Here is a 24,868-nt window from a genome sequence, read left to right as displayed (position 1 = left end):
ATATCATTTTTTTAAAATAATTTCAAGATGAATGAGAATAAAATAATTCTGAAATTGGTTCTTAAAGCTACTGGCAGATACAATTGGCAGTTGTATCAACGCTTGAGACAAACATTCACTGACGGGGTGAAAAAAACATTGCAGGCTTAATAGTGACGATGGTGGTGATGATACTGATGATGATTATGGTGATGATGATGATGGTGATGGTGATGAGAGGTGGATATTCATGGTGATAGCAATAATAATTTTTGTAATGTTATAGAGAGAGAAGCGAACGAATTTAATGGCGTTTATGAATAATTGAATAAATAAATGAATGAATAAATGAATGAACGAATGAATGAACGAACGAATGAATGGACACAAAAAATGATCTAATTATTAATTGAATAAAGGAATGTACACAAAAATGAATGAAAAACAAAACATCAACATCATCATTAATTCATATTTCCCCATGAACCATTCATAGGGAAGCATGAATTATAGTACAAGCCTGTAATACAAATTTTTATGGTAGTTTCTCGTGCGACGAGCAGTCGTTAGAATAGTGTTCTAATGTTCTGTCAGATGGATGTTTCAGATGCTTCGGCGTAAAAATGTGATCTATGCTACGATGTGTTTGCTTTTTGTGCTTGTCTGAATGAAAGATCATTATTTGTTTTAATATTTATACTTAAATCAGTACTTTTGAAATGTTAATTATTCTTTTTTGTAGCTGGTATTATTTCTTTTTAGATTTGATGGTGCCAGGTCTAAAGGCTCTAGAAATTCAATCACTTCTAAAATATAAATTTGATTAAATTTGATTGAAAAATATCGCAAAATCATTCAATAATTATTTAATTAGAGTATATGAAATGAAAATTTGAAATTAACTTTTCTAGAATAAGTACAAATTAAAACTTCGTGCCAATATCATTTGGTGCTGTGTTTGTAAAAATTTTAAAGAGAATTTCAAAATGATTCGAAATAATTTCCCGTTCCATGCATTTATATTCAACTTCATTCACTTTTCTTTCTAGATTATTCATTTGGTTGAACAACAAATTTTTTTAAATTTCAAAACTCTACATACCAAGAAGAACTATTTCAACAAATTTAGGTCGGTTAGCCATTTTTTCCTCTATTCAGTCAATAAATTTATTACCTAGAACGTTGGCAACTTGTGCGTGTGTGTGTGCGTGTATGTGTGTGTTTGTGTGCGTGTATGTGTGTGTGCGTGTATGTGTGTGTTTGTGTGCGTGTGTGTATCAATGACATGCTCAGTTAGCTTCAATTGACACTAATAACTACAAAAAGTTGTCTCAGTTGGAACAGAAAAAATTAGAACAATATTTGACGTTTGAATGAGTGTATTGTTCAGTTCATCAGCCAGGTATAACTATACGGTACATTGGGTTGTATTAATACACCAAAATGTCTATAATATATATATATATATATATATATATATATATATATATATATACATTCATATACGTGATGTCTTACAATTATTGTTGTATATTCTGAGTTTTATTTTGTTAGACATGATAAGGTTTTAAAGTAGAATCGTCTTTAGGACCAATTGTGATGTCCAAATAAAATTCATATGTGCCAGCGTGTGTGTGTGCGTATGTATATTAATGTATTTGTATTAATATCCTAATCTATTTGACCAGTTTTTATACGGTACTGTTTTTGAAAAAAATTCGTTTCATTTTATAAAAAAGTTTCGCTTACAAAAAGTTTCTTTTGCTAAGTTTTATTGTTTTAGATATTTATAAATTTAAGCATTAACCGAAAAAATCATTAAAAATTATTTCCTCCTCTGTTATATCAGAAAAGTTATATTAGAAAAGTTCGTTGTAACCGATGAAAGTTCGTTATAACCGACGAAAGTTCGTAATGACCGATGAAATGTATTGCAGGAACGTTATGAAGTTCTGGCTGATGTTGTGTTTGTTCATCATTCCAGCTGATTCAAGTGAGGTTCTAACAGTTTTTGGACGAGTATCGTTGGTAATTTCATACAACTCTTTGAAAGAAAAAAATTTACGATCATTATTTTACTTTTAAAACTGCCTCCCCCATCAAACCAGGAACCAGCATAGCTACAGGCAAACAGAGCACATCCAGTTTACCTGCTGATGTTTGCTTCAGATCAGAATTCGGCAACGATGGGAACTACTTGCAGACGAGGGATTGCTACGCTTCCTACAGGACGAACGACACCAATGGTGGATTCTGGTGGATGGTGGACCTTGGAGATTCCTACTACATCGACTACGTTGTCGTTTTCACTACACCAGGATTAGGTCAGCCTCATGGATATATAGTTATATTTTTTCGAGTTGACGAGAGGTTCATTTAGTAGATGCAGGGTTTTTTGTTTGTGTTTTATTACACCAGCATATGAAAAAAATTCAATCAAAACAGAGTTTCAACTGTCCCATTTCATAGTCGGCCTGGCTAACACCTTGACCCCCGTCGTTAGGAACACCTACGAAGTGTGCGGACAGTACCAGGGGTACATTTTGGCACCAGGTTTCTACCAGGTGAAGTGCAGTGCCAGCCTGCCAGCCTACAGAGTCATCATCCTGCAACAATCTACTCCTAATTCGGGCACGTTTGGTTTTGCCGAGATGGAAGTGTTCGCCTCTGACGATCCAGGTTCATTTTGGAAAAAAAGTTTTGATAGATTTTTGATAATTTTTTTGTTAAAATTTGTATCTTCAATTCAATTTAATTCAATGAAATTAATTTAAATTTATACAAAACTTATTTATCCTTTTTTAAGGTTCTAAAATTTGGAGAAAAACTAGCAAATATCGTTTGTTGAAGACACCAACGGCATCTAGAAGAACTCGCTCAGTGGCGGAATGCGTGGTTGGATGCAGCCTCCTCCGATGTTACTCCATGAACTTCAACGTCGCTCTGAGGGCCTGCGAACTTTTCCAATCATTGAAAGGTGTGGCTGCTCCCTACTTCCTCACCTCCGATTCAGGTTGGGACAACTGGAAGGCTCATCGCGTTTAAACAAGGAGTCCAATCTCAATCTTTTGATTATTTATTGAACTCTCCTTAATAATTCTCAATATATTTCTTAACAAACGTCATATAGGATGAACAACTTTTATTATTTTTGCACCTATCAATGAAAGTTCGTCTTCCTTCATTTGCACGCTATCTCCTTCCACTCTGAAAATAATAAAATTAAAACAAATAATGTGTGTGTGTATGTGTGTGCATGTGTGTGTGTGTGTATGTATGTGTTTGTTTGGGGGAACTGCATATTATTAGGACACTAATTACGATGTTGATCATGATATCATATCACATCACGAACGCTTAAGAACATGTTTTGACGAACGCTAAAGAAAATATCACGGAAAGAAATATCTAATTGAAGCAAGATTTCGAGACAATTGTTGACTAAGTAAAATAATTCATCCTTCACTGCGCTAAATGAATGCCCTGCAGACGTACGTGTATCCTGCTGTTTAAGACCGCCTAGATATGTTTGTGTAAACAAATTAATTTTTTTGTTTTAAATTCTCACTTGGCTTCTTATTGGCTGGAGGAGTGATGACGTCATTACGGAATAAGACAGGATTGGTGGTTTATCTTTTAATTTTTCAGTAAGGGATTTTCAAACTTGACAAGTATTATCTTGATTTAAAAATTTTGTTAGTTAAGCAATTTTGTTTTTAATCCAAAATTTGTGAAATATTCAGGATGACGAAAACAGTTTATACAATTTTGATGATTTTTAAATTGATCGGAGCAAGTTCGTATCAACTTTATTAAAAATATATTTAGGAACTTTAATTTTGCCTTATCACCTGTTTAAAGTAATAAGCTTATTGATACTGAATATTTCAAAAACCTCATACAAAATTTTTTAGTTAAACATTTATGAAAATTTAAATAAATAGACGGTTGGTATGACATATAAATGAATGGATGGATGGATGGATGGATGGATGGATGGATGGATGGATGGATGGATGGATGGATGGATGGACGGATGGATGGATAGATGGATGGATGGATGGATGGATGGATGGATGGATGGATGGACGGACGGATGGATGGATGGATGGATGGATGGACGGATGGATGGATGGATGGATGGATGGATGGATGGACGGACGGATGGACGGATGGATGGATGGATGGATGGATGGATGGATGGATGGATGGATGGATGGATGGATGGACGGACGGACGGACGGATGGATGGATGGATGGATGTATGGATGGATGGATGGATGGATGGATGGATGGATGGACGGACGGACGGACGGACGGACGGATGGATGGATGGATGGATGGATGGATGGATGGATGGATGGATGGATGGATGGATGGATGGATGGATGGATGGATGGATGGATGGATGGATGGATGGATGGATGGATGGATGGTTAAGGAAATGAATGGCTAGCTAGATATATGAATGGATGAATGGATAGACGAATGGATAGATAGCTAGCCGGCCGGCTGGTTGTTTGAAATATTAATTATGCATCCACTTTTAATGCATTCGCTTTACATGGCTGGTCGTTTGAAAATCATCAAAAAATTGCTAAAAAATTATTTTATTTTATAATATTAAAAATTTTATAAATGTACGAGGAAGCAGGCTACATTGACAACTGAAATAAAATTATTTGAAATACTAACGCGACTTTATTCTTGGCATATATATTAATTTAAAAACATATTTTTACACATTATAAATGGAAATATATGCAAGCAAAAGTAATTAAAAAACTAAAAAAGTTAATTCTATTCATCGCAGCATTACGTTCTCGTCACGCACTGCCAACTAGCATGCCGTAAATTAATTATGGTATTACTTTTTTCATATTTTTTGTGATATTCTCATATTAATTCATAGTGAAATCGTTATGTATATTTATAGTAATTCATATTGGTACAACAGATACGTAGAATGTTACCTTAGAAAACTCACTGCCATAAGAACTTTTGCAAATTTGAGACTTCAATTTGTAGACCTTTTGGTTAAACATTAAATTAATTAGATAAAATATTAGTTCAATAATGGAAGGAGTTTTTGAAATTAAAATATTATGGGTCGTTATATGTTTTCATTTTCAGCCCATCAATGCTGGTTGGTTAGTTACTGTTAAACAAGTTTTAGACTTACTACATAGCGGAAATTTTTAAATCAATTTGTTTATTTTATAATTTGATGAAACTAATTTTAATTCATAATTAAATGAAAAATTGTTGAATCGGCTGAGGCAGTTGGACCTACTTTGCAAAGAAATCTCCGCTTATCACACGCAATCTCTCTCTCTCTCTCTCTCTCTCTCTCTCTCTCTCTTTGTGTGTGTGTTTATGTGTGTGAGAGAAAGAAAGAAAGAGAGTGTGTTTGTGTGTCGTGTTAATACCTCTAGAAGAGTGTATAAAAATAATAATTAATATTATAATGAATAGAAATTATTTTAAATTTTATTTGGAAGAGAGAGAAAATTTGGCCCTTCACAAGAATGCAAGCTCCGACTCATCGTACCGGGCGCCATGCTACGATGCTTCCAAATCAACAGACGGCAAGTTGCAGAACGTCTTCACCTTTTGCGAATGTTTTGTGGCTGCTGGTCGACCTGGCTGCTGACTACTTCATCGACTCGGTCACCATTCTCACCACCTTGTACCAGTGTGAGTTCGTCCTTTTCAGTTCGAATGTTATTTTCTAATACCTTTGCCAAAAATTTCAGTGAATAAAAATATTTTTTTTACCAAAAAATGAATCTTCATAAAAATAATGCAGACTCGAAGATGAACAAGTTCGTAACTGGAGCGACAGATAGGAATGCAACGCCAGTGAGAGGCGAGTACTTCCTGTGCGGGCAGTACCAAACTCCGCTACCAAGCGCTGGCTACTATGCGACAAAATGCAACGCAAATCTGCCGGCACTCAGGTATGTGATTGTTCAACAGGTGGCTCTAGGTTACACGTATCTGCAAGTTTGCGAGCTCTTTGTCTACGCAGCTGAAAACAGCGGTTATCAGTTTTTTATTTTAATATTTTTATTTGGTTAAGCTGTTCTGACCTGCAAAGCTGCTCAGAAACTTGCCTCACTCATTTAGGCATTTAGGTTCAAGACGATTTGAATCTGGCTTGAAACACCGCAAAACATGCTACCTTACCGTATTCACTAATTTGCTAATTTCATTAAATTTTCATCGATTCAATTGCATGTAATTCAAAATTGACATTGAATTTAAGATGTTTTATAAAAGCTTTTTCCAAAATTTTCCACCCTGTACAATTCAGCCAGCAAATTCTGGTACAAACTGAGAAACTACAGGTTGCTGCATGCACCACTGGAAAGTTCGACGAACCGCAGCAGCATCAACTCCTGCATTCTCGACTGCGTGATGGTCGCATGCGACTTCATCAACTACAACGAAACGACGAACGCCTGTGAGATGTTGGTCCACCCGTTTGGCTATCCTGGTCTAGATGGCAACATCATGACCCCCGCTCTGGGCTGGAACTACTGGCAACTCCTCTATGCCTAGATCTTCTTCCAGCTATTTAAAGTTGGAACTTTCTCCAAACAAATTTCTTTCGTAACTCTCTTTACGGTAGCAACTTATTCTTACTTTTAATATTAGATAAACTTTTCGTTTGAACATTCGTCATCAAAACTGTTTCTATCTCTATCACTCCCTTACCATGCATCCTACTCTGTCATTTCTCCAGCATGTTTTTCGATTTCAAAAACTAAAACCATCAACAATTAATTCTATACCTTAAATAATAATGGTGTTGTTTAACTTTGCTCAAACTTTCCGTGTTAATGACTCCAGGCTGTCGTTTCTTCACACTGAGACACAAATTTGAAATCGTTGACATTGAAAACATGTAGCACTTTTATCAACGTTCATTTCTTTCACCTATATCTGCATAGCCTTTTTTAATTTTAAACAACTTAATTACTATAACTTTTCAAATTTTCGTTATTATAATTGTTAATATTTTTAGTAGTAGCAATAAGAGTTTAGTAGGAGTACTTGTGGTAGCAGCAGTAGTAGTAGCAGCAGCAACGGTATTAGTAGTAGTAGAAGTAAAAGCAGTAATACATACTTTTTATGTTTTGACTTTGGTATCGTCAACACTTTGAGTCCCGAGAAAAAATTGATACTCGATACCGTTACAATATATTTGAGCGTCAAATAGGCATATTATTACTAACCATCCTTTCAATTTTCAATGTTTAGCGCGTTTCCTAACTGATACATTTGGGATTGTAAATTAAGTTCTGCCGATTCTGTTTTGTGTCAGCCGATCTTAACAATTCATCGTTATGAGGTGATTTTCATGTTCCTGTGTTACCTTCCGGATGCATTGGTAAGAATGAAATTTTATTACTAGTAACTACATTGTCGGCAACACGTTTTAAAGTTGGTGTTGGTATCGTTACTGGCGGTACAATATTTGAGTGTGGTTAACATCTTTGGTGGAAGTAGTATTGTAATATATTTTTCTGAAGAAACAAAACCGAGAACACAACAGTGTGCAAATAAACATGTTTTCTAACAACAACAACTAAACTAATTTTCACAAGTTCAAAAAAATTTTGAAAATTTAAATAAAGTTTTGTGCTCTTCGTTAACTGATGAGTATTTCCTGATTATGTCAAATAGTAATAACAATATTAATAATAATAATAATAGCAATAATAACACATCATTAATCAATCAATCAGCCAAACAAGCATTTACTAAATCGTCTAACTATAACATCATCCAATCAACAAACATTCAATCATTTAACCAATCAATGTTTAATCAATCCTTCAACCAGTCAACCAAAAACAATCAATAAATCAACATTTAATTTTTCAACCAATCAACATTTGATCAATCCTTCAACCAATCAACCAATCGGCCTTGATTCGGCTCCCTCGCGAGGCGGGGTTATTCTGATTTCCGGGCCAACCAAATTCAAAACCGATTCCGAAATATCGAATTTTATCAAATCTATCACGCCTTTCCTGAAGAAATCAAATATTTATCTATTTCCGCGAGCATTAAGAGAGAATTTCAATTTAGAGTATAAAAATTAATAACATGTATTGATTCGCTTGTTGATTTATACAAAGCAAACTGATCAAAGCTTAGAGGGCAGTGATATTTCTTAACAAATTAAACGATATATGAAATGTACGCGTAGAATGTATATGAGCATACAAACGTGTGTACATACACAAAAATACAGAGAACATATACACAAAATATGCAAACCTGTGCAAGATAACGGTTCGTTTCACAAGTTGTTGCATCTGCCTTTCAAGTTTCTCCTTCCTTCTTTCATTCTCTTCGGCTGAGTTCGAGTCTTCACTGGAACTGCGTTTTTGATGTTGTTGATGGTAATGTTGGTGTGGCGTTGATAAAAGTAGTAGTAGTAGTAGCAGCAATAGCAGTAGCAGTAGTAGTAGTAGTAGCAGCAGTAGCAACAGTAGTAGTAGTAGCAGTAGTAGTATTACCCTTTGCGGAACACCATAGCATCTTTTGGTATGTCGACCGGAGGCAGCTGATGATGACCGATGAACATTGAGTTGTGGTCCATGTAGCCGGTCAGATCAACGAAAATTTTACCTGTGGTCAGTCGGTTGGTCGGTCCGTTGAAAACAACAACAACAACAACATCAGCAACAACAACAACAACATCAGCAACAACAACATCAACAACAACAGCAAAAACATAAACAACATCAACAACATCAACAACAACAGCAAAAACATAAACAACATCAACAACATCAACAACAACAGCAGCAACATCAACAACAACAACATCAACAACAACAAAATCAGCAACAACATCAACAACAACAGAATCATCAACAACATCAACTAACGATCAAAATCACAAGCTGCAAACAAGAAGCCGATTGTTTCTGTGACGACAGTAGATTCAGCAAACGTAACGGTCCTACTCAATCTAGTAAATAATAATCATATTATTATTATTATCATTATTATTTATTATGATTAATGATATAAATATTATTATATATTTATTTTTATTATTATCAACACCACCATCGTCATCATCTTACTCACTTATGTTTCAAGTCAGGGCCGAATTCTGAAAACAGGTTAAATTCACCAGGTTTTTTCGGCTCCAATGTCTGATTCAAGGTGATGATGATGATGATGATGATTGTGATGATGGTGGTGGTGATGATGATGATGATGGTGATGATGGTGGTGATGAAGAAGAAGATAACGATGATGGTAACGTTGTGTGCATATTATCAACAGCATCAACAACAACAGCAACAACAACAACAGCATCAACAACAGCAACAACAACAACATCAACAACAACAGCACTATCAACAAAATCAACAACAACAACATCAACAACATCAACAGTCGCAACCTTCCTTCTGCAGTAGGCCATGATCTTTTTGTCAGCCATACACAACCTTTTCAGGCTTATCATCACGGTGTGGATGTACTCTTGCTTCAGCATAACTGGTTTAGGCTGCGTATGTGTGTGTGTGTGTGTGTGTGTGTGTGTGTGTGTGTGTGTGTGTGTGTGTGTATGTTTGTGTGTGTGTCTGTATGTGTGTGTGTGAAAGTAGGTAGACAAGAAAAAAAAAGAAATTTTATGTATGCTTGTATGTACATTCGGTGCGTTATACTGTATGTTTATTGTACAGGTGCGCTGATACAAAACAACAAAAACACACACACTCTTAGAAACACACACACACAAACACACACACATACAAACACACACACAGACATACAAACATACATACATTTCTAATCAGCCTTTCCAAAACTTTCAACAGCTCCTTAATAGTGTAGAAATCGTGTGTGGAGCAGAAATCGTCAATATCATCGCTACTGTGGCCGTACGGGGGCCTCTCTGTCACACTCCACAACAACTCGCCAGCCACTTGCAGAGGTGTGTATTTCAGGATGTTGTATATCAGTCTAGATGTGTATGTATGTGTGTACGTGTGTATATGTGTGCGTGCGTGTGTATGTGTGTGTGCGTGTGTTAGTTTGATTGAATGAATGAATGACCGACTGATTGATTGATTGATTGATTGATTGATTGATTGATTGATTGATTGATTGATTGATTGATTGATTGATTGATTGATTGATTGATTGATTGATTGATTGATTGATTGATTGAATGAATGATCAATTGATCGTTAATTAAAAAATGATGATGATGATGATGATGATGATGATTATGATGATGATGATGATGATGATGATGATGATGATGATAGAACCAACTCCATAATGGCACTCTTCCTCTTGGGGTCAGCAACTGGAATGAGGATGCACCTCTTCAGGCATGTCATGAGACTGAAGTACTGGTCAATTTCCGTCTGAAACCATTAAAGGATTATTTCGTAATTTTCGTAAGGTCATCATAAATTGTTTGGATAATTATTTTTAAAGTATTAAGTGACCGCTTTGAAACTACTTTGAAATAATTATTCCGAAATTAAGACAAAGAGGCAACAGGAGCAAGAAGAAAAAGAAGAAAAAGGAGGAGGAGAAGAAGAAGAAGAGGAAGACGGAAGACCTGATTGTAGGGTAGTTCTACATCAAATTTGCAAATCTGAAGTATAGTCTTTAAGATGAGCGTACAGAAGTCAGCATCGTCATCATTCAACAGTGTCTTTTCCTCGTCTCTAGGGTCTGGCTCCATGTATGGTTCAAGAATTTTCACGACCTTTGATAGCACTAACTTTTCTCTCCTAAGACTCGATCTGTGTTTATTGTGGATGTAATTAATGTCAGGATTAATGTATTCATTGTGATCGTCATCTTCACATCACCATCATCATCATCATCACATCAACACCACCACCATCATCATCACCTTATTTCCACATTTCTTTCGATAAGAACAAGGAGAAGTTTCAGATCAATCAGCTGAATACAATTAACAAATTCGCATGTCATTTTCATAAAATTAACATAAATTCGCAAGTAATTTTTATATAATTAACATAAATTAACCTAAAAATTGTTATCTAATTAACTAAAAATTACCATAAAACATACACACCGTTTGTGCATCTTGTGATGCTTCATAAGCACACTGCTAGCGTGAATTGGTTATAATACTAACAGCTTTTACTACAGCCACTACTGCTACTACTACAGCTACTACTGCTACTACAACTACTACTAAGAATAATATTAATAATAATAATAATAATAACCTTATTCTTACGCGGGATGTATGCTTCATTGAAATATTGCAACCTGCCAAGCAAGCCATCCAAGCAATATGAGTTGCTGGGTTGTTATTATTATTATTATTAATATTAATTAATCAACCAGCCATTCAACCAATCATTCAACATTCCATTCCAACTAACCGACTAACCTAACGCTCAATCAATGAACCAATCAACCATCCAACCAATCAGTCAACCATTCAGTCAACCAACCAATCAACCAACTATTCAATCAACCAATCAACCAATCAATCAATCAATCAATCAACCAATCAAACAATCAAACAACCAATCAATCAAACAACCAACCACAAATGCTCGACAGTTTTTTTGCTTCTTTTGGCAAGGGTACGTAGGCATTTGGTTGCTTTCCTTACAACCTTAGCAGATGACACAATGACTGAATGAACGAACGAACGAACGAATTGATTAAAAGTTAGAAAGTGAATTAATTAACAAATGAATTTACAAATGAACAAACAAGCTAATGAACGACTGAACAGCCAAACGGAGGAATAATGAACGAATAAATAAACGAACAAACAAACGAACGAACGAACAAACGCTCACATTCAAATTTGTACCAATCAGTGCCCTTCAAATGGAGGCCCGCAAGCTTGGAAAGTATGTCAATGCTAACTTCGTCTGCGAACCAACAGGCAATCATCTCTTCCTTGAAATAGCGGTTTAAGCATGCCAAGATTTCTTTCGTTGATGTGTCGGTCACTCTTTCTTGCGGTTGCTGCTGTAGCTGCTGCTGTGGTTGTTGTGGCTGCTGTAGTTGAGGTTCGAAAGGATTTTCTTCCTGGCGTTTCTGAAATTCCACCATTATAGCTTGAAATATGACCTGTGGTGTTGCGTTTTTGTAATTTTTATCAAAATCATCATCATCATCACATCACCATCACATCACATCACCATCACATCACATCACCATCACATCACATCACCATCACATCACATCACCATCACATCACATCACCATCACATCATCATCACCATCATCATCGTTACTGTAGTTTGACTAACCATCATATTCTTCCTTATCAAGCTGAGTACAGAGTCTTCGCTAGGACTTGCACCACCATCGGCATCAACTGACTGAGAAATTGGAAAATGAAAAAAAGCGCTATATAAGTTCATGGATAGATTAATGGATGGATAAATAAATGTATGGATGGATTGATGGGTTAATTGATAGATGAATGATTGAATGAATAAATGAATGAATGAATGAACTAATTAATTAATTAGTAAATTAATTAACTCAATTTTTTCAGCCAACAGTAATAAATAGTTTCCAACAAATAAAAAAACTCACAAATGTAACACGCATATTTTGCGGTTACAAATTTATAATTATGAAACAATAACAAGAAAATTATGGGTAAAATTAAAATTTTCAATGGATATTTAGTATCTTCTTTACGTCATTAAATCCAAATATGCTATTTTATCAATCCCTAAACACACGGAACAGTTTGTTGAGCATGCTGCTAATCATAAAATATGCTAATTATACGTGTTTAAAAGTGAATTTCAACGAATAAGTATGAATATTTATAATTTTATAAATATTATTAAAAAATTAGGAAAAATTTGTCTTGCTTAAAAAAGTAAAGTTAATATATTACCCAGAAATTATTATTAATATTTATTCATTCAGATATAATACTTATTAATTTTATTATTTAAATTGTAAACTATTCATAATTTCCCCTTAACTTAGAAACCACACCACGAAGAAAAAATTTAAGTGATGAAATAATCAATAAAACCAACGACCGAGTCGAAGCTCTGTAAGGTCTCAATATGCACTTGGGCTTGGGAGCGCGCCATTCTGCTTCAACTTCCAAATAATTTTGAAATAATTATTCAATAATTAAACGAATATTATTTGTAATAACAACATGATAATTAATATTATAATTTATAAATATTGTTAAAAATTATTTTAAAAAAACTTTACCAGTACGGAGAGCTTTGGATTTTGAATTATTGAAACTGAGAATAGGAAAAATGATTTTGGCGTTAAGAATAAACTATTACGTATAATATATATATATATAATATATTACATATTTATGTATATTTATTGTTTGTGTATGATAAAAAGCACACATACGAAAGCACATGTGGTTTTTTTACTTGAAAAACTCACTGAAAATAAGCATTCTGTAAAAAAAAGGATTGTGGTAGTTGAATATCACACAGAGTTAAAATGTTGCTGGTTACGTTTTGTGTTTTGTTAGCGTTACGTTCAAATTTTTTTATAAAAAAAATTATGAATGTTTATCCCTATTCATTCGTTTATTCAGTTGTTTGTTAATTTATTGATGAAATAATGAATTAAAAAGCAATTGAAAAGTTATGAAAAAAAAATCACAAAATTTTGTTGATGAAATTACCATCATGCAGGCACACATACTTTTAAAATTGTTCGCCTTGACAGCACATTTTGATCAAAAAAGTGTGGAATGTTTAAATGAGAAAATAATATGGAAGTAAAAGCTCGCGGTGATAGTTTTTACAGTCTCTAAATGAATCGATTGAGCTACGGCAAAAAAAATATCATCAATTGAAATGCAACATCGTCAAGCGTAGAAGAGTTTCCAATGGTCCCAGCCAGGACTGGGGGCAGGGATGTTGCCAGTGAGTACCCCAAAGGGGTGTTTGAGGACCTCGCACGTCTTCAGCAGCTTGTTGTAGTTGACTGAATCGCAGGAGAGTTGGATGCATTTGTACAGGCAGCTGACCGTCGAACTTTTATTGAAGGAGGAAGCAGATGCTGCCAACAGGCGCCGATTTGAAAACCTCGTCCATTTCGTCTTCTCTGTGTTATTTCGGGCATGCAGTGGTTTAATTATTTTATCAATTTGATCAATCTTGCGTCATAATGATATTTATTTTTAAAATTCCCCAAAGTTTCAAACAAAACGTGAAAATTTTAAATTTCCCACTTGGGTCGGGGGCGGCATAAACGAGCAGTTCGCAGGCACTCAGGCCAGTATCCAGGTCGGATTTTTGTTGCAATACGACGTACCTGACGGCGGGAATGTTAGCGCTACATTTGGTTGTACAAGTGTCCCAGGCCAGGGCGTAGTTGTACTCGCACTGGTTGCAGACGTAGTAGGTGCCTTTCTGACGGGCTGTCAGGAGGTTGGAACCTCCCGAAATGAACTGGTCCATGTGCGAGTCTGGTGGATAAGTGGGCAGGTGTGAAATTAATATGTATTTTACAGGGTCGAATTAAAAAAATTGAAAAAAAATCTCCGAACTGACACCAAGCGGCATCTGGATATACGGTCATGTAGTCGATGTTGAATGGTGCAGCCAGGTCAACCTGCAGCCAGCCACGGGCCTTGTTGTTGCTGAAACACTTGCACATGTTACCACCTAATATTCCATCTGTCGCTAGGGTGGGTGCACAACAAGGGCATCCCTCTGAATCCGACCATGCCGTCTTCCCTTGTGCTATGTTCACGGCTACTTGAGAAGGGAATTGTTTGTTAGTATTTCATCTATTGCTAATAAAATTTTGTCGAGTTATAAAACTCTGAATGGAAAACCATTTTTAAAAATTGTGGATCGCATAACTTTTTGACCAACCTGCCTCCACTATAGCAGCGAACTTGATGACAACCGCCACCAACAACAACGGGCATATAATTTTTGACATTATGCTGCCTTATAAGAAGTTATTTCCTTTATAAAATTTGATGAAAACTTTTCAGGAAAATATACATCAAAGTCCTGAAAATCTCATTTGAGTCGTATGTGACTTTAAGAATTCGTTCTTATAAAAAAAATTTCTGTCACAAATTATTTCGCGGAACGTATCGTTAAAAATTAATTGAAAAGATATTCAGACTGCTGTAAAAATTCCTACAATGGTTGGCCGCATCTCGCTAACTCAGTCATTAACGTTGAAATTTTATTCTTTCTTTCTACGTGTTTATTTTATTCCAACCAAAAATAAATTGAAATAATTCCACGTACAATACTCAACATAATAATTTTTATTCGCTTTGGCTGATCATTTGTATTTTTTGACTTGCGTGGTTGGAGTATTTTAAACTGCTCCAATTGTTACGAAAGAGAATTAATTAATTTGTTATTCATTCATTCATTTTTTCTAACCATTATTCATTGTATACATATATGCACATATACAAGCGCATATATAAATAATTTAAATAATAATTAATTTAAATATTGTATGTAATTTAAATATTAATATAGTTGTGATGCTAGCGTTAATAATATAGCAAAATAAATTATACTTTCACTATTACTAGTAGTAGTAGTAGTAGTAGTAGTAGTAGTAGTAGTAGTAGTAGTAGTAGTAGTAGTAGTAGTAGTAGTAGTGTTGTTGTTGTTGTTGTTGTTGTTGTAGGAGAAGGAGGAGGAGGTAGTAGTAGTAGTAGTAGTGGTAGTATTTTAAAACGACTAAAAAATTTTGCACAAAAATTAAAAAAATTTTTGGCAAGAACAAATAAAAATAATAATAATAATAATATATTTATTTTCGTCCATTTAAACGTTTCTTAAAAAATCGCTATTATGTTTGATTTCAAAATTAATCTGAAAATAAATATCCAGAGCAATATTTTGAAAACAGTACCGTACTAACATAGCTGTTTATTAGTCAGTATTTGGGTATATGTGTGTATTTTTTTATGAGCTGTATCTATATGTGTGTGTATATATGTGAGTGTATTCTTGTTCGTACGCATGTTTGTGTTTTCACATTTAGATAGCACAAAAATGTGGCGATGTGCCGTACTATTCTGATGGTGTCATTAATGTTGATGTTTTTGATGCTATCACTGTCATTATTGCTAATGTTTTTGATGTTTTTGATGTTAAGAATGTCTGTATTGTTAATGCTGTTGATGTTGTTGATGGTGTTGTAGTTGTTTGTTATTGCTAAAACGCTCAGTAAACTAACAAGTATGAAATATCGCTTCATAAAAATAAAACAGAGAACTAGACACACACACACACACACACACACACACACACACACACACACACACACAGACATGCAAAAACCAACCCACATACATACATGCTTACATGCTTACATGCACACATGTATATATACAATATAAACGTGTATACATATATATATATATATATAATATAAACGTGTATATATATATATATATATATATATATATATATATATATACGTTTTGACAAGTGAAGAAAACAAACATATGTACATCAGTTTTAATATATTACATATATATATATATTTATATATATATATATATATATATATACAGATAGAGGAAATGAGGAAGAAAAAGATAAATATAAGATTGAAAGAAAAAGAGGAAGAGAGAGAGAGAGAGAGAGAGAGAGAGAGAGAGTTGACTGTTTAGTATCATGCACGGGGGTTATGAAGTCTCTAATGGCTATACGATCACACAGTTGATTGACAGGTTGATGAACGAATAGAAAAAATATATCACGTATGTATTTAATTAATCGGTCGGTTAATTAATGAATCAATTAATTAGACCATCGATCCATTTAAGATTTGTAGATTTGTAAACTGAATGGTTTGGTTAAAATTCATTCATCCAATGAACGAATGAGTGAATGAACTAAGAAAAAATGAATAAACGAACGAAAGGTCTGAATGATTGAATGAATGAATGAATGAATCAACGAACGAAAGAACAAAGTAAAATTTATGAATGAAACGACAATTTTTGGGAGGATTTTTCAAGTCAAAACTGATATTTTAGAAACAAAAGAACAGCAAAACATTTGAAATGCCTTCGACGGATCCAAACAATAATTTCATTGTACTCTCTTCTGACAGAATTATTTTCAGTTATTCATTTTATATAAATAAACTAATGAAGATAGATAATAAAATTAATATATTAATGACAAATAACAAAAATAATGAAAGCAATATGAGATAAACCACAATGATTATATTGTATTGCATCGTCGTGTTTGCATGTATGTATGTGTGCGTGTGTGTTTGCATGTATGTATATGTCTGTTTGTATGTATGAATGTATGTAAGTTTATATATGAATGCATGCTTGTTTGTTTGTATGTATATGTCTGTTTGTATGTATGTATGTATGTATGTATGTATGTATGTATGTATGTATGTATGTATGTATGTATGTATGTATGTTTGTTTTTTTTGTTTGTATGTATGTATGTATAAGTTTGTTTGTACACTGTTCATTTAGTTGCTGTCATTTCCGTTTGAAATCGACATACAAAATTATTCAGAAATTAAAATGTATCTTAACGCGCGCGCACACGCATACACGCACACGCACACACGCACACGCGCGCGCGCATACACACACATACATATCAGACAATCGAGCAGCACTGTTGTTTCGAACTATCCGACTTGTGTTTGCTTTCCTTATTTGGCGAATTTTTCACAAACTTTTGGTTCTCGCCCAGCGAATAATTATCCGACTTTCTATACCGAAGCGAGTTTTTATCAATGTTCATACTTTCATACGCGCCCTGCTGCTGTTGCTGTGATGACGTTGAAGCTAAGAGTTGTTGCCGTTGTTGTTGGTTAAATATGACGTCAGAATAAACCTTTGGGAGGTCAGCAATGTCGTCCATGTTGATGTTTATTTTAGGCGCGTTTTTTGAAATTTTCTTACTTTTTGATTTGAGTTTGAACATGGAGCCTGGTTTCGATTTCATTTTCTGTGATTGTTTGATTGGTCGGTTGGTCGGTTGGTTTATTAATTTTTTATTTTACTAATCTTCACCATATCATCTTTAGCAACAACGCAATCAAAAACACCGTCACAACCACCACCACCACCACCATCGCCCTAACCACCTCATCTTTGATTGGTCCGTCGATATTCTTGCCCTCCATCTTCAGCCTCATGGCCTCCTCCTTTGCCTCTTTCAAGGCCAGAGATTTCTTCTGTGAGGTACTCGACCGACGTACAGATGCGCTGTTACGCGTTTGTAGAGTTGTGTTACTTCGTGCATGTGTTGGTGTGTGTGCTGTTGTGTGTGTGCTTTGTGTGTGAGTTGTTGGTGTGTGTGCTGTTGTGTGTGTGTGTGTTGGTGTGTGTGTGTTGTTGTATCTGTTAGTGTGCGTGTTTGCATTGAAGAAGAAGAAGAAGAAGAAGAACCTCCTGGTATTTGTTATGCTTCCCCGCCTGCCCTGGTTGGCCACAGTCTTGCAGAAGTTGGTCGTCTGTGCACCCTTGCCCGTTGAAGATTTCAACTTTTTGTCTTTTTGAAGTTGCAGGATTCTTTGGCGCATTTCCAAATCTTCGCAGATGTCTGTGGTGCGGTTTGGTGCGGTGTGGTTGGTGTGGTTGGTGTAGCGTGGTGTGGTGCGGTGTGGTGTGGCGTGGTGTGGTTGGTGTGGTGTGGTATGGCTGGTGTGGTGTGGTGTGATGTGGTGTGGTTGGTGTGGTGTAGTGTGGTGTGGTTGGTGTGGTGTGGTGTGGTTAATGTGTTGTGGTTGGTGTGTTGTGGTTGGTGTGGTGTGGTGTGGTGTGGCTGGTGTGGTGTGATGTGGTTGGTGTGGTGTGGTTTAGTGTGTTTGGTGTGGTTTGGTGTGGTTGGTGTGGTGTGGTGTGTTGTGGTGTTGTGAGAGAAAGGTGTGGTGTGGTGAGAGGGTTAGAGTTAGGGTCTAACCAACCAACCAATCAACCAACGACCCGACCAACCATTCTACCAATCAACCAATAAGCAATCAACTACCCATCCAATCAATCGACAAAATAACTAATCAATCAAACATTCAACCAACCCAATGGCGTTTCTCCATTTTTCGTCTTCACATCCAAACTCGCGCCATGTTCCACCAACAACTCCAGCATTTGAGGCTGCCAAATTATAAAAATATTAATAATAATATAATAATAATAACAACAACAAAAACAATAACAACAATAACAACAACAACAACAACAACCTGGTCCCAGCAAGTAGCGCAGTGTATGGGCTGCCATAAGTCGTCGTCAGTGGCCATCACGTCAGCTCCACCCTCCAATAGAAACTTGGCCACAGATAAGTAGCCGTTGGAAGCTGCTATGTGAAGCTGCGTGTGGTTGTTGTTGTTGTCATTTTATTATTAATTTTTTATGGTTGTTGTAAAAAAGAACAACACAATCATCAAAATAAAAACAATTGAAAAATCAGCAAAGAAACCAAAAAATAGACAACAAAACATAAAAAACAAACCATAGACAACAAAACATAGACAACAAACTGGAGTTTCTCCTTTCTGCCCTTTGTAATGCAGGTCTCCGCCAGAATTGAAGATTTCCTCGAGGTCCTTCAAGAATGTCTTCTCCTTCAAAGTTCGTCTCTCATTTATCGTCGTCTGTGTGATTCCTGGTGATGATTACGGTGGTGATGATGGTGATGATGACGGTGGTGATGATGGTGATGATGACGGTGGTGATGATGGTGATGATGACGGTTGGGGAAATTGTTAACAGCATCGTCATCATCATCAACAACAACAACATCATCATCCTTATCATAACCTTTTTCAGCCATTTGTTGTTCGATGAAGTCTAATGTTGCTTGGTCCTGGCAGATGTCGTAAGCCATGTTCCCATCGGCGTTCACTGCAAGCAAGTCTGCACCCCTGGTTGGTTGGTTGGTTGGTTGGATGGTTGGTTGGTTGGATGGTTGGTTGGTTGATTGGTTGGTTGGTTGGTTGGTTGGTTGGTTGGTTGGTTGGTTGGTTGGTTGGTTGGTTGGTTGGTTGGTTGGTTGGTTGGTTGGTTGGTTGGTTGGTTGGTTGGTTGGTTGGTTGGATGGTTGGTTGGTTGGTTGGTTGATTGGTTGAAAAATAAATCACATAGCCAGTCAATCAACCAGCAAACCTGTCGATCAAGATTTTACAGATCTGCACTCTCCCACAGGTGGCAGCCGTGTGTAGGGGGGTCCAGCCTTCGTTGTCCATTACGTCAGGGTCTGCCCCACCATCCAATAATAGGCTCAGTAGGTCTTTCCAGTTCTCAATGCAACACTGCGAGTAGGCATTGGAGTTGTTGTCATCATCATCATCATCATCATTATCGTCGTCATCATCATCATCATCAATAACATCATTATCATCATCGTCATCATCATCGTCGCCAAAACCTGTCACACTCACAAGCTATATAACTTCTTTCGTTAACGAGAATGGCTTGCAAGAGTGGATACATTCATACAAAACCAATCACGTGTCCAATACATAATAATAATAATAATAATAATAATAATAATAAACAGAATGTTTTTATTTTTATTATTATTATTAGTGTTGGAGTTGTTAATGTTATTATCATTGGCGAAATAGTCACGCATGTAAACAAAGTTATCTTTTCACATCTAGAAATCGTCATCGTCCTTTTTATGGCTACAATGACACCATCACATCATCTTCACTAACGTTAATATATCGCTATCATCATCACCATCATCACAATCATCATCACACATCCTCATCACCATCATCCCACATCATCATCATCAGCTGCACCATCAAGATCATCCATTCGAATGAGTAGAAGTGAATTCTAGATGGAAATATTTTTTTCTCAAACGGAAAACATCGGGAAGAATGAGGAAGGAGTCAACATGGAACGAATGCGACGCATCGAATGCATTTTCAATTACATGCAACAAATTTATTCACACACACACACACACACACACACACACACACACACACAGAAAGACACCTTCGTCTTCATACTACATCTACAATCAGATAAATCTATTAATGCATAATTCTCCTATCCAATTCTGTTCTTCTCCATCGATTTTTGATAAATTTCTCCTACCAGTGCGAATTTTGACGTTGCTGTTTTTATGCAAAAAACAGCCAGAAAAACTCATCAGAGCACGGTCGACGCCAAACAGAAGGCGTGAAAAGTGAACTCAGATTGAAACGTCCATCATTAATCACACTGGCAATAAAAGATTTATAAATTATAATGCGCTGCTCCGTGAGTCGTTGAAACCTCATACGAACGAACAAGACATGCATGCATACAGATACAAACAAACATGCATACATACATACATACGAAACGAAACGAAACGAAATTTTATTTGTTTCTCAAAATTGAAAAATTTAAAGATACATACATACATACCATACATATATACATACATACATATAGACATACATACTACATACATACACACATACATACACACATACATACATACATACTTCATATTGTGCACAAAAGAGCTTCTAACAACGAAGCGATCAATACGAGATTCTGCTGAAACTAGCTCTACATACGTATAAATGTGTGCTTTTATACATACATGCATACATAAATGCATACATACATACAGACATGCATACATACAGACATGCATCCACACACATACACACACACACACACACACACACACACACATAGGAAGTGAAATAAAAAATTTTATTAACACGTTTGGAACTGGGCGTTCATGTTAATGTGATATGTTATTTTTGAATGGACTAAGCAAACACACATACACGCATACATTTACACACACTTAAATACACACAAACACACACACAAATATACGTCTATATAGGTAACAACAATCTTTAGAATTAGGAAAACTTGAGATAGAGAAATATAAATCTGAGTTATGTGGCAACAAGCTTCTTTAAATGAGGCGGTTATGACGACGATGACAATGATTAAGTTGATGGTGGTAAAATTCGTCTTAAATTGAAATGGAAATTGCAATGTAATGTCTTGCATTGGTGTGTGTTGGGTGTTGTAGCATTCATGGGGATGGGCTAGGAGGTTTGATTTCAGATTTTTCAGCTATTAATAACTTTCCCACGACAACAAATTTCGTCATAACCGTATAAATAGTTGAAAGAATATTAAAGCGCTTCACTGGCTTAAAAAATCTTATTAAAAATTCTTTAGAAGGCGTGCCGTAGCAAAGGATTTTGTTATCTTTGCTTTTTTGATCGCACCTTCAGCACTTATGTTTCAGTTGTACTAAAAACTAAAAAACATTTCGCTATTTACAACAACGAATATAGAAATATGTAATAAAAATTATAAATATTAATAATTTTAAATATACAATTCTGTAATATTCTAACTTGGTGTAAGACAGACAAGCCGTCATCGTTCCTCAAGTCTGGGTTGACACCGGATTTCAATAGCTGCTCCACTGAAATTCGTCATTCAATCAATCGTTTATTCATTCGTTCGTTCGTTCGTTCGTTCGTTCGTTTATTCATTTGTTTGTTCGTTCATTCATTTGTTCGTTCATTCATTAATTCGTCTATTCTACTCACACAGCCATTCAATCATTCGTTTCATTTTTGTGTGTTCATTCCATCTTTCAACTATTAATTGATGATTGGATGTGTCATTGTATTATTCTTTAATGGTTATTCTTTAATCGTTAGTTCATTCGTTCATTCATTTATTCGTTCGTTCATTTGATCATTTTTTCAATCATTCATTCATTCATTCACAATCCCCCTCCAACCTTCCTCAACATCATTCCGACTTCCCGCTTCGAGCAGGACAACACTGGGAACGAATGAAACATTCTTATCAACTGACGCTGTTGTTGTTGTTGTCGTTTTGGCGGGAGTTGTTGTCGATCTTGTGGACGATTTTGTTGACTTTGATTTTGTTGTTGTTAATGTTGTTGTTGTTGTTTTGACGTCATCGTCATCATCCCGAACGACGATGAAAGGTTGCTGGAGAAACGCGAGTTGTTGCGATATGGAAGTGTTGTTGGTGGTCGTTGTGAATAATAAACTGGAACTATTTCCGGTTGTCGTTGTTGTCGTTGTTGCAGTCGGGTTGTTTTGTTGCTGTAGAAGTTGCTGCTCTTTTTCCCTCTTGGCGTCAAGTTGTTGATACTTTCGCAGCTGCTGTGCCCGCCTCTTCTTCGCCAGCCTCATCCGCTCGGCTGTCGACATGCGTTCCAGTAGCGGTAACTCGTTCATCAGTTCGGCGTGTGTTGCCATCTTTAGCAGGGTTTGTTGGGAGGGGTTAGGAGAGAAAGTTTAGTGGTGCTGATGTCGTTGGGGTAGGAGAGGGGAAGGTGGTGGTGTTAATGTTGTTGTGTTTGTTGTCTCAGTTTTATTGCGGTGACACCACGGATGTGAGTTAACGTTGAAGATGGTGATGATGACGACGACGATGATGATGACGACGACGATTAAGACTATGCTTGAGTCTGATGGTTATTTGATGAACGAATACCAAATGAGGCCATAAAAAAAACGCTTCCCAATAATTTAGTAGTTGTAGTAGCAGCAGTAGTAGTAGTAGTGGTAGCAGTACTTTTTGTGATTGTGGTAGTAATACTGGTAGTAGTAGCAGATGATGAGGACGGTGATAATGTTGATAATGATGATGATGACGACATTGATGATGAACAAATTAATGATGATGTTATTTTTGTTGAAATTGCTTATTATGTTGTATTGCACTTAGTAAAGCAACAATAATATTTACATTTTTTAACCATCGTCATCACCCTCATCATCACAAACAACATCATCATCATCATCATCGTCGTCATTACCAAATATTTATTTACTATTTTGGCGGAAGAATCGTCACAAAACTAATCAACCGTCATACCCATAATAATATTATTAATAACCAATGTTATCATCACATCATCATCATCACGGCAAATAAGATAGATGATCATCCTCTTTCTCATAATCATCACGGCTTACTTCAATTTCTTTTTACAGAATAATTCCTCAAATAACAAATTAACACGGAGTGTCTGCTATAGGGACCAACTCAAGTGCATATTTATAAATTATAATTAAACAACAACTGCATATATACATAAGCTATAATTATTATTATTATTATTATTATCACCAATCTTATATTTACACCCCGTTATTACGTACTCGCTTATATCGTTGGCGATCGCAGTATTAATGACGACGATTGTGAAGCATTTCTCTATATCAGTCTATACCATACACTATGTTCAATACAAATATATATATATATATATATATATACAAATATATATATGTAAATGAACATATATATATATATATATACATGTATATTTGACAAACGAACGAACTGAATGAACGAACTGAACGAACGAACGAACGAATGAATGAATGAATGAACGAACAAATATATGAATACATAATAAAAATGATTAGATGATTAGTTATAGTTTTCATTAAAAACCCCCAAAAACTCAGCAGCTTGAATGACATCTGGAGAACTTTGGCGAATTTGTTTCTTCAAAAGATAATCTCCTTAACACCCATCAGGCAAGCTTCAAAAGTTCGTGGTTATTAAAAGAGAAATGAAGACAAAACAAGGATGGAAAAAAAGATAAAGGAAGAAGAAAGAAAGAGAGAAGTATGAAGGAGAGGAATGAGAGGGAAAATACTAATAGGAAAAAAAAACAAAATAGCTGACAGAATGGAAATATGGAGCGAGAGAGAACGAAAGATAAAGAAACGAGAGAAAGAGAGAGAGAGAGAGAGAGAGAGAAAGAAAGAGAGCAAGGAAGAGGAAAAAGAAAGAGAGAATATAAAAAAGAGAAAGAGGCGCTGAATGAAAGATGGGAAGGAAATAAAAAGAATGTCATATCTGAGTTTTGCATTGCCT

General features: G+C 35.6%; 5 protein-coding genes across 5 annotated transcripts; 2 read left to right on the top strand and 3 right to left on the bottom strand.

The window, feature by feature from the left end:
• Nucleotides 1–1,893: 1,893 nt before the first annotated feature.
• Nucleotides 1,894–3,024, top strand: HELRODRAFT_182151 (hypothetical protein; the record flags this gene model as incomplete). The annotated part of the gene is made up of 4 exons (XM_009032454.1): nucleotides 1,894–1,972; nucleotides 2,088–2,303; nucleotides 2,425–2,658; nucleotides 2,786–3,024. 4 exons carry the CDS (start codon nucleotides 1,894–1,896, stop codon nucleotides 3,022–3,024), a joined length of 768 nt encoding a protein of 255 aa, XP_009030702.1.
• A 2,483-nt stretch (nucleotides 3,025–5,507) lies between these two features.
• On the top strand, nucleotides 5,508–6,965 carry HELRODRAFT_194514 (hypothetical protein; the record flags this gene model as incomplete). The annotated part of the gene is made up of 3 exons (XM_009032453.1): nucleotides 5,508–5,694; nucleotides 5,789–6,022; nucleotides 6,296–6,965. The coding sequence occupies 3 exons, from the start codon at nucleotides 5,508–5,510 to the stop codon at nucleotides 6,541–6,543; spliced, it is 669 nt and encodes a 222-aa protein (XP_009030701.1). The 3' UTR covers nucleotides 6,544–6,965.
• Nucleotides 6,966–7,562: 597 nt separating this feature from the next.
• On the bottom strand, nucleotides 7,563–13,091 carry HELRODRAFT_194513 (hypothetical protein; the record flags this gene model as incomplete). Its single annotated transcript, XM_009032452.1, has 16 exons — nucleotides 7,563–7,801; nucleotides 7,874–8,021; nucleotides 8,272–8,373; nucleotides 8,514–8,625; nucleotides 8,889–8,971; nucleotides 9,094–9,161; nucleotides 9,416–9,520; nucleotides 9,801–9,978; nucleotides 10,294–10,388; nucleotides 10,589–10,775; nucleotides 10,889–10,941; nucleotides 11,235–11,310; nucleotides 11,562–11,652; nucleotides 11,823–12,099; nucleotides 12,282–12,353; nucleotides 13,035–13,091. 15 exons carry the CDS (start codon nucleotides 13,089–13,091, stop codon nucleotides 7,904–7,906), a joined length of 1,674 nt encoding a protein of 557 aa, XP_009030700.1. The 3' UTR covers nucleotides 7,563–7,801; nucleotides 7,874–7,903.
• Nucleotides 13,092–13,846: 755 nt separating this feature from the next.
• Nucleotides 13,847–14,931, bottom strand: HELRODRAFT_182148 (hypothetical protein; the record flags this gene model as incomplete). The annotated part of the gene is made up of 4 exons (XM_009032451.1): nucleotides 13,847–14,085; nucleotides 14,213–14,449; nucleotides 14,535–14,738; nucleotides 14,862–14,931. 4 exons carry the CDS (start codon nucleotides 14,929–14,931, stop codon nucleotides 13,847–13,849), a joined length of 750 nt encoding a protein of 249 aa, XP_009030699.1.
• A 3,090-nt stretch (nucleotides 14,932–18,021) lies between these two features.
• Nucleotides 18,022–23,232, bottom strand: HELRODRAFT_90384 (hypothetical protein; the record flags this gene model as incomplete). The annotated part of the gene is made up of 9 exons (XM_009032442.1): nucleotides 18,022–18,557; nucleotides 19,033–19,108; nucleotides 19,198–19,323; nucleotides 19,495–19,619; nucleotides 19,775–19,878; nucleotides 20,120–20,265; nucleotides 22,348–22,418; nucleotides 22,743–22,814; nucleotides 23,028–23,232. The coding sequence occupies 9 exons, from the start codon at nucleotides 23,230–23,232 to the stop codon at nucleotides 18,022–18,024; spliced, it is 1,461 nt and encodes a 486-aa protein (XP_009030690.1).
• Nucleotides 23,233–24,868: the final 1,636 nt, after the last annotated feature.

Source organism: Helobdella robusta (genome assembly GCF_000326865.2).
Source record: "Helobdella robusta unplaced genomic scaffold HELROscaffold_81, whole genome shotgun sequence".
NCBI classification, from domain to species: Eukaryota; Metazoa; Annelida; class Clitellata; order Rhynchobdellida; family Glossiphoniidae; genus Helobdella; species Helobdella robusta.
This window is presented reverse-complemented; position numbering and strand designations above follow the sequence as displayed.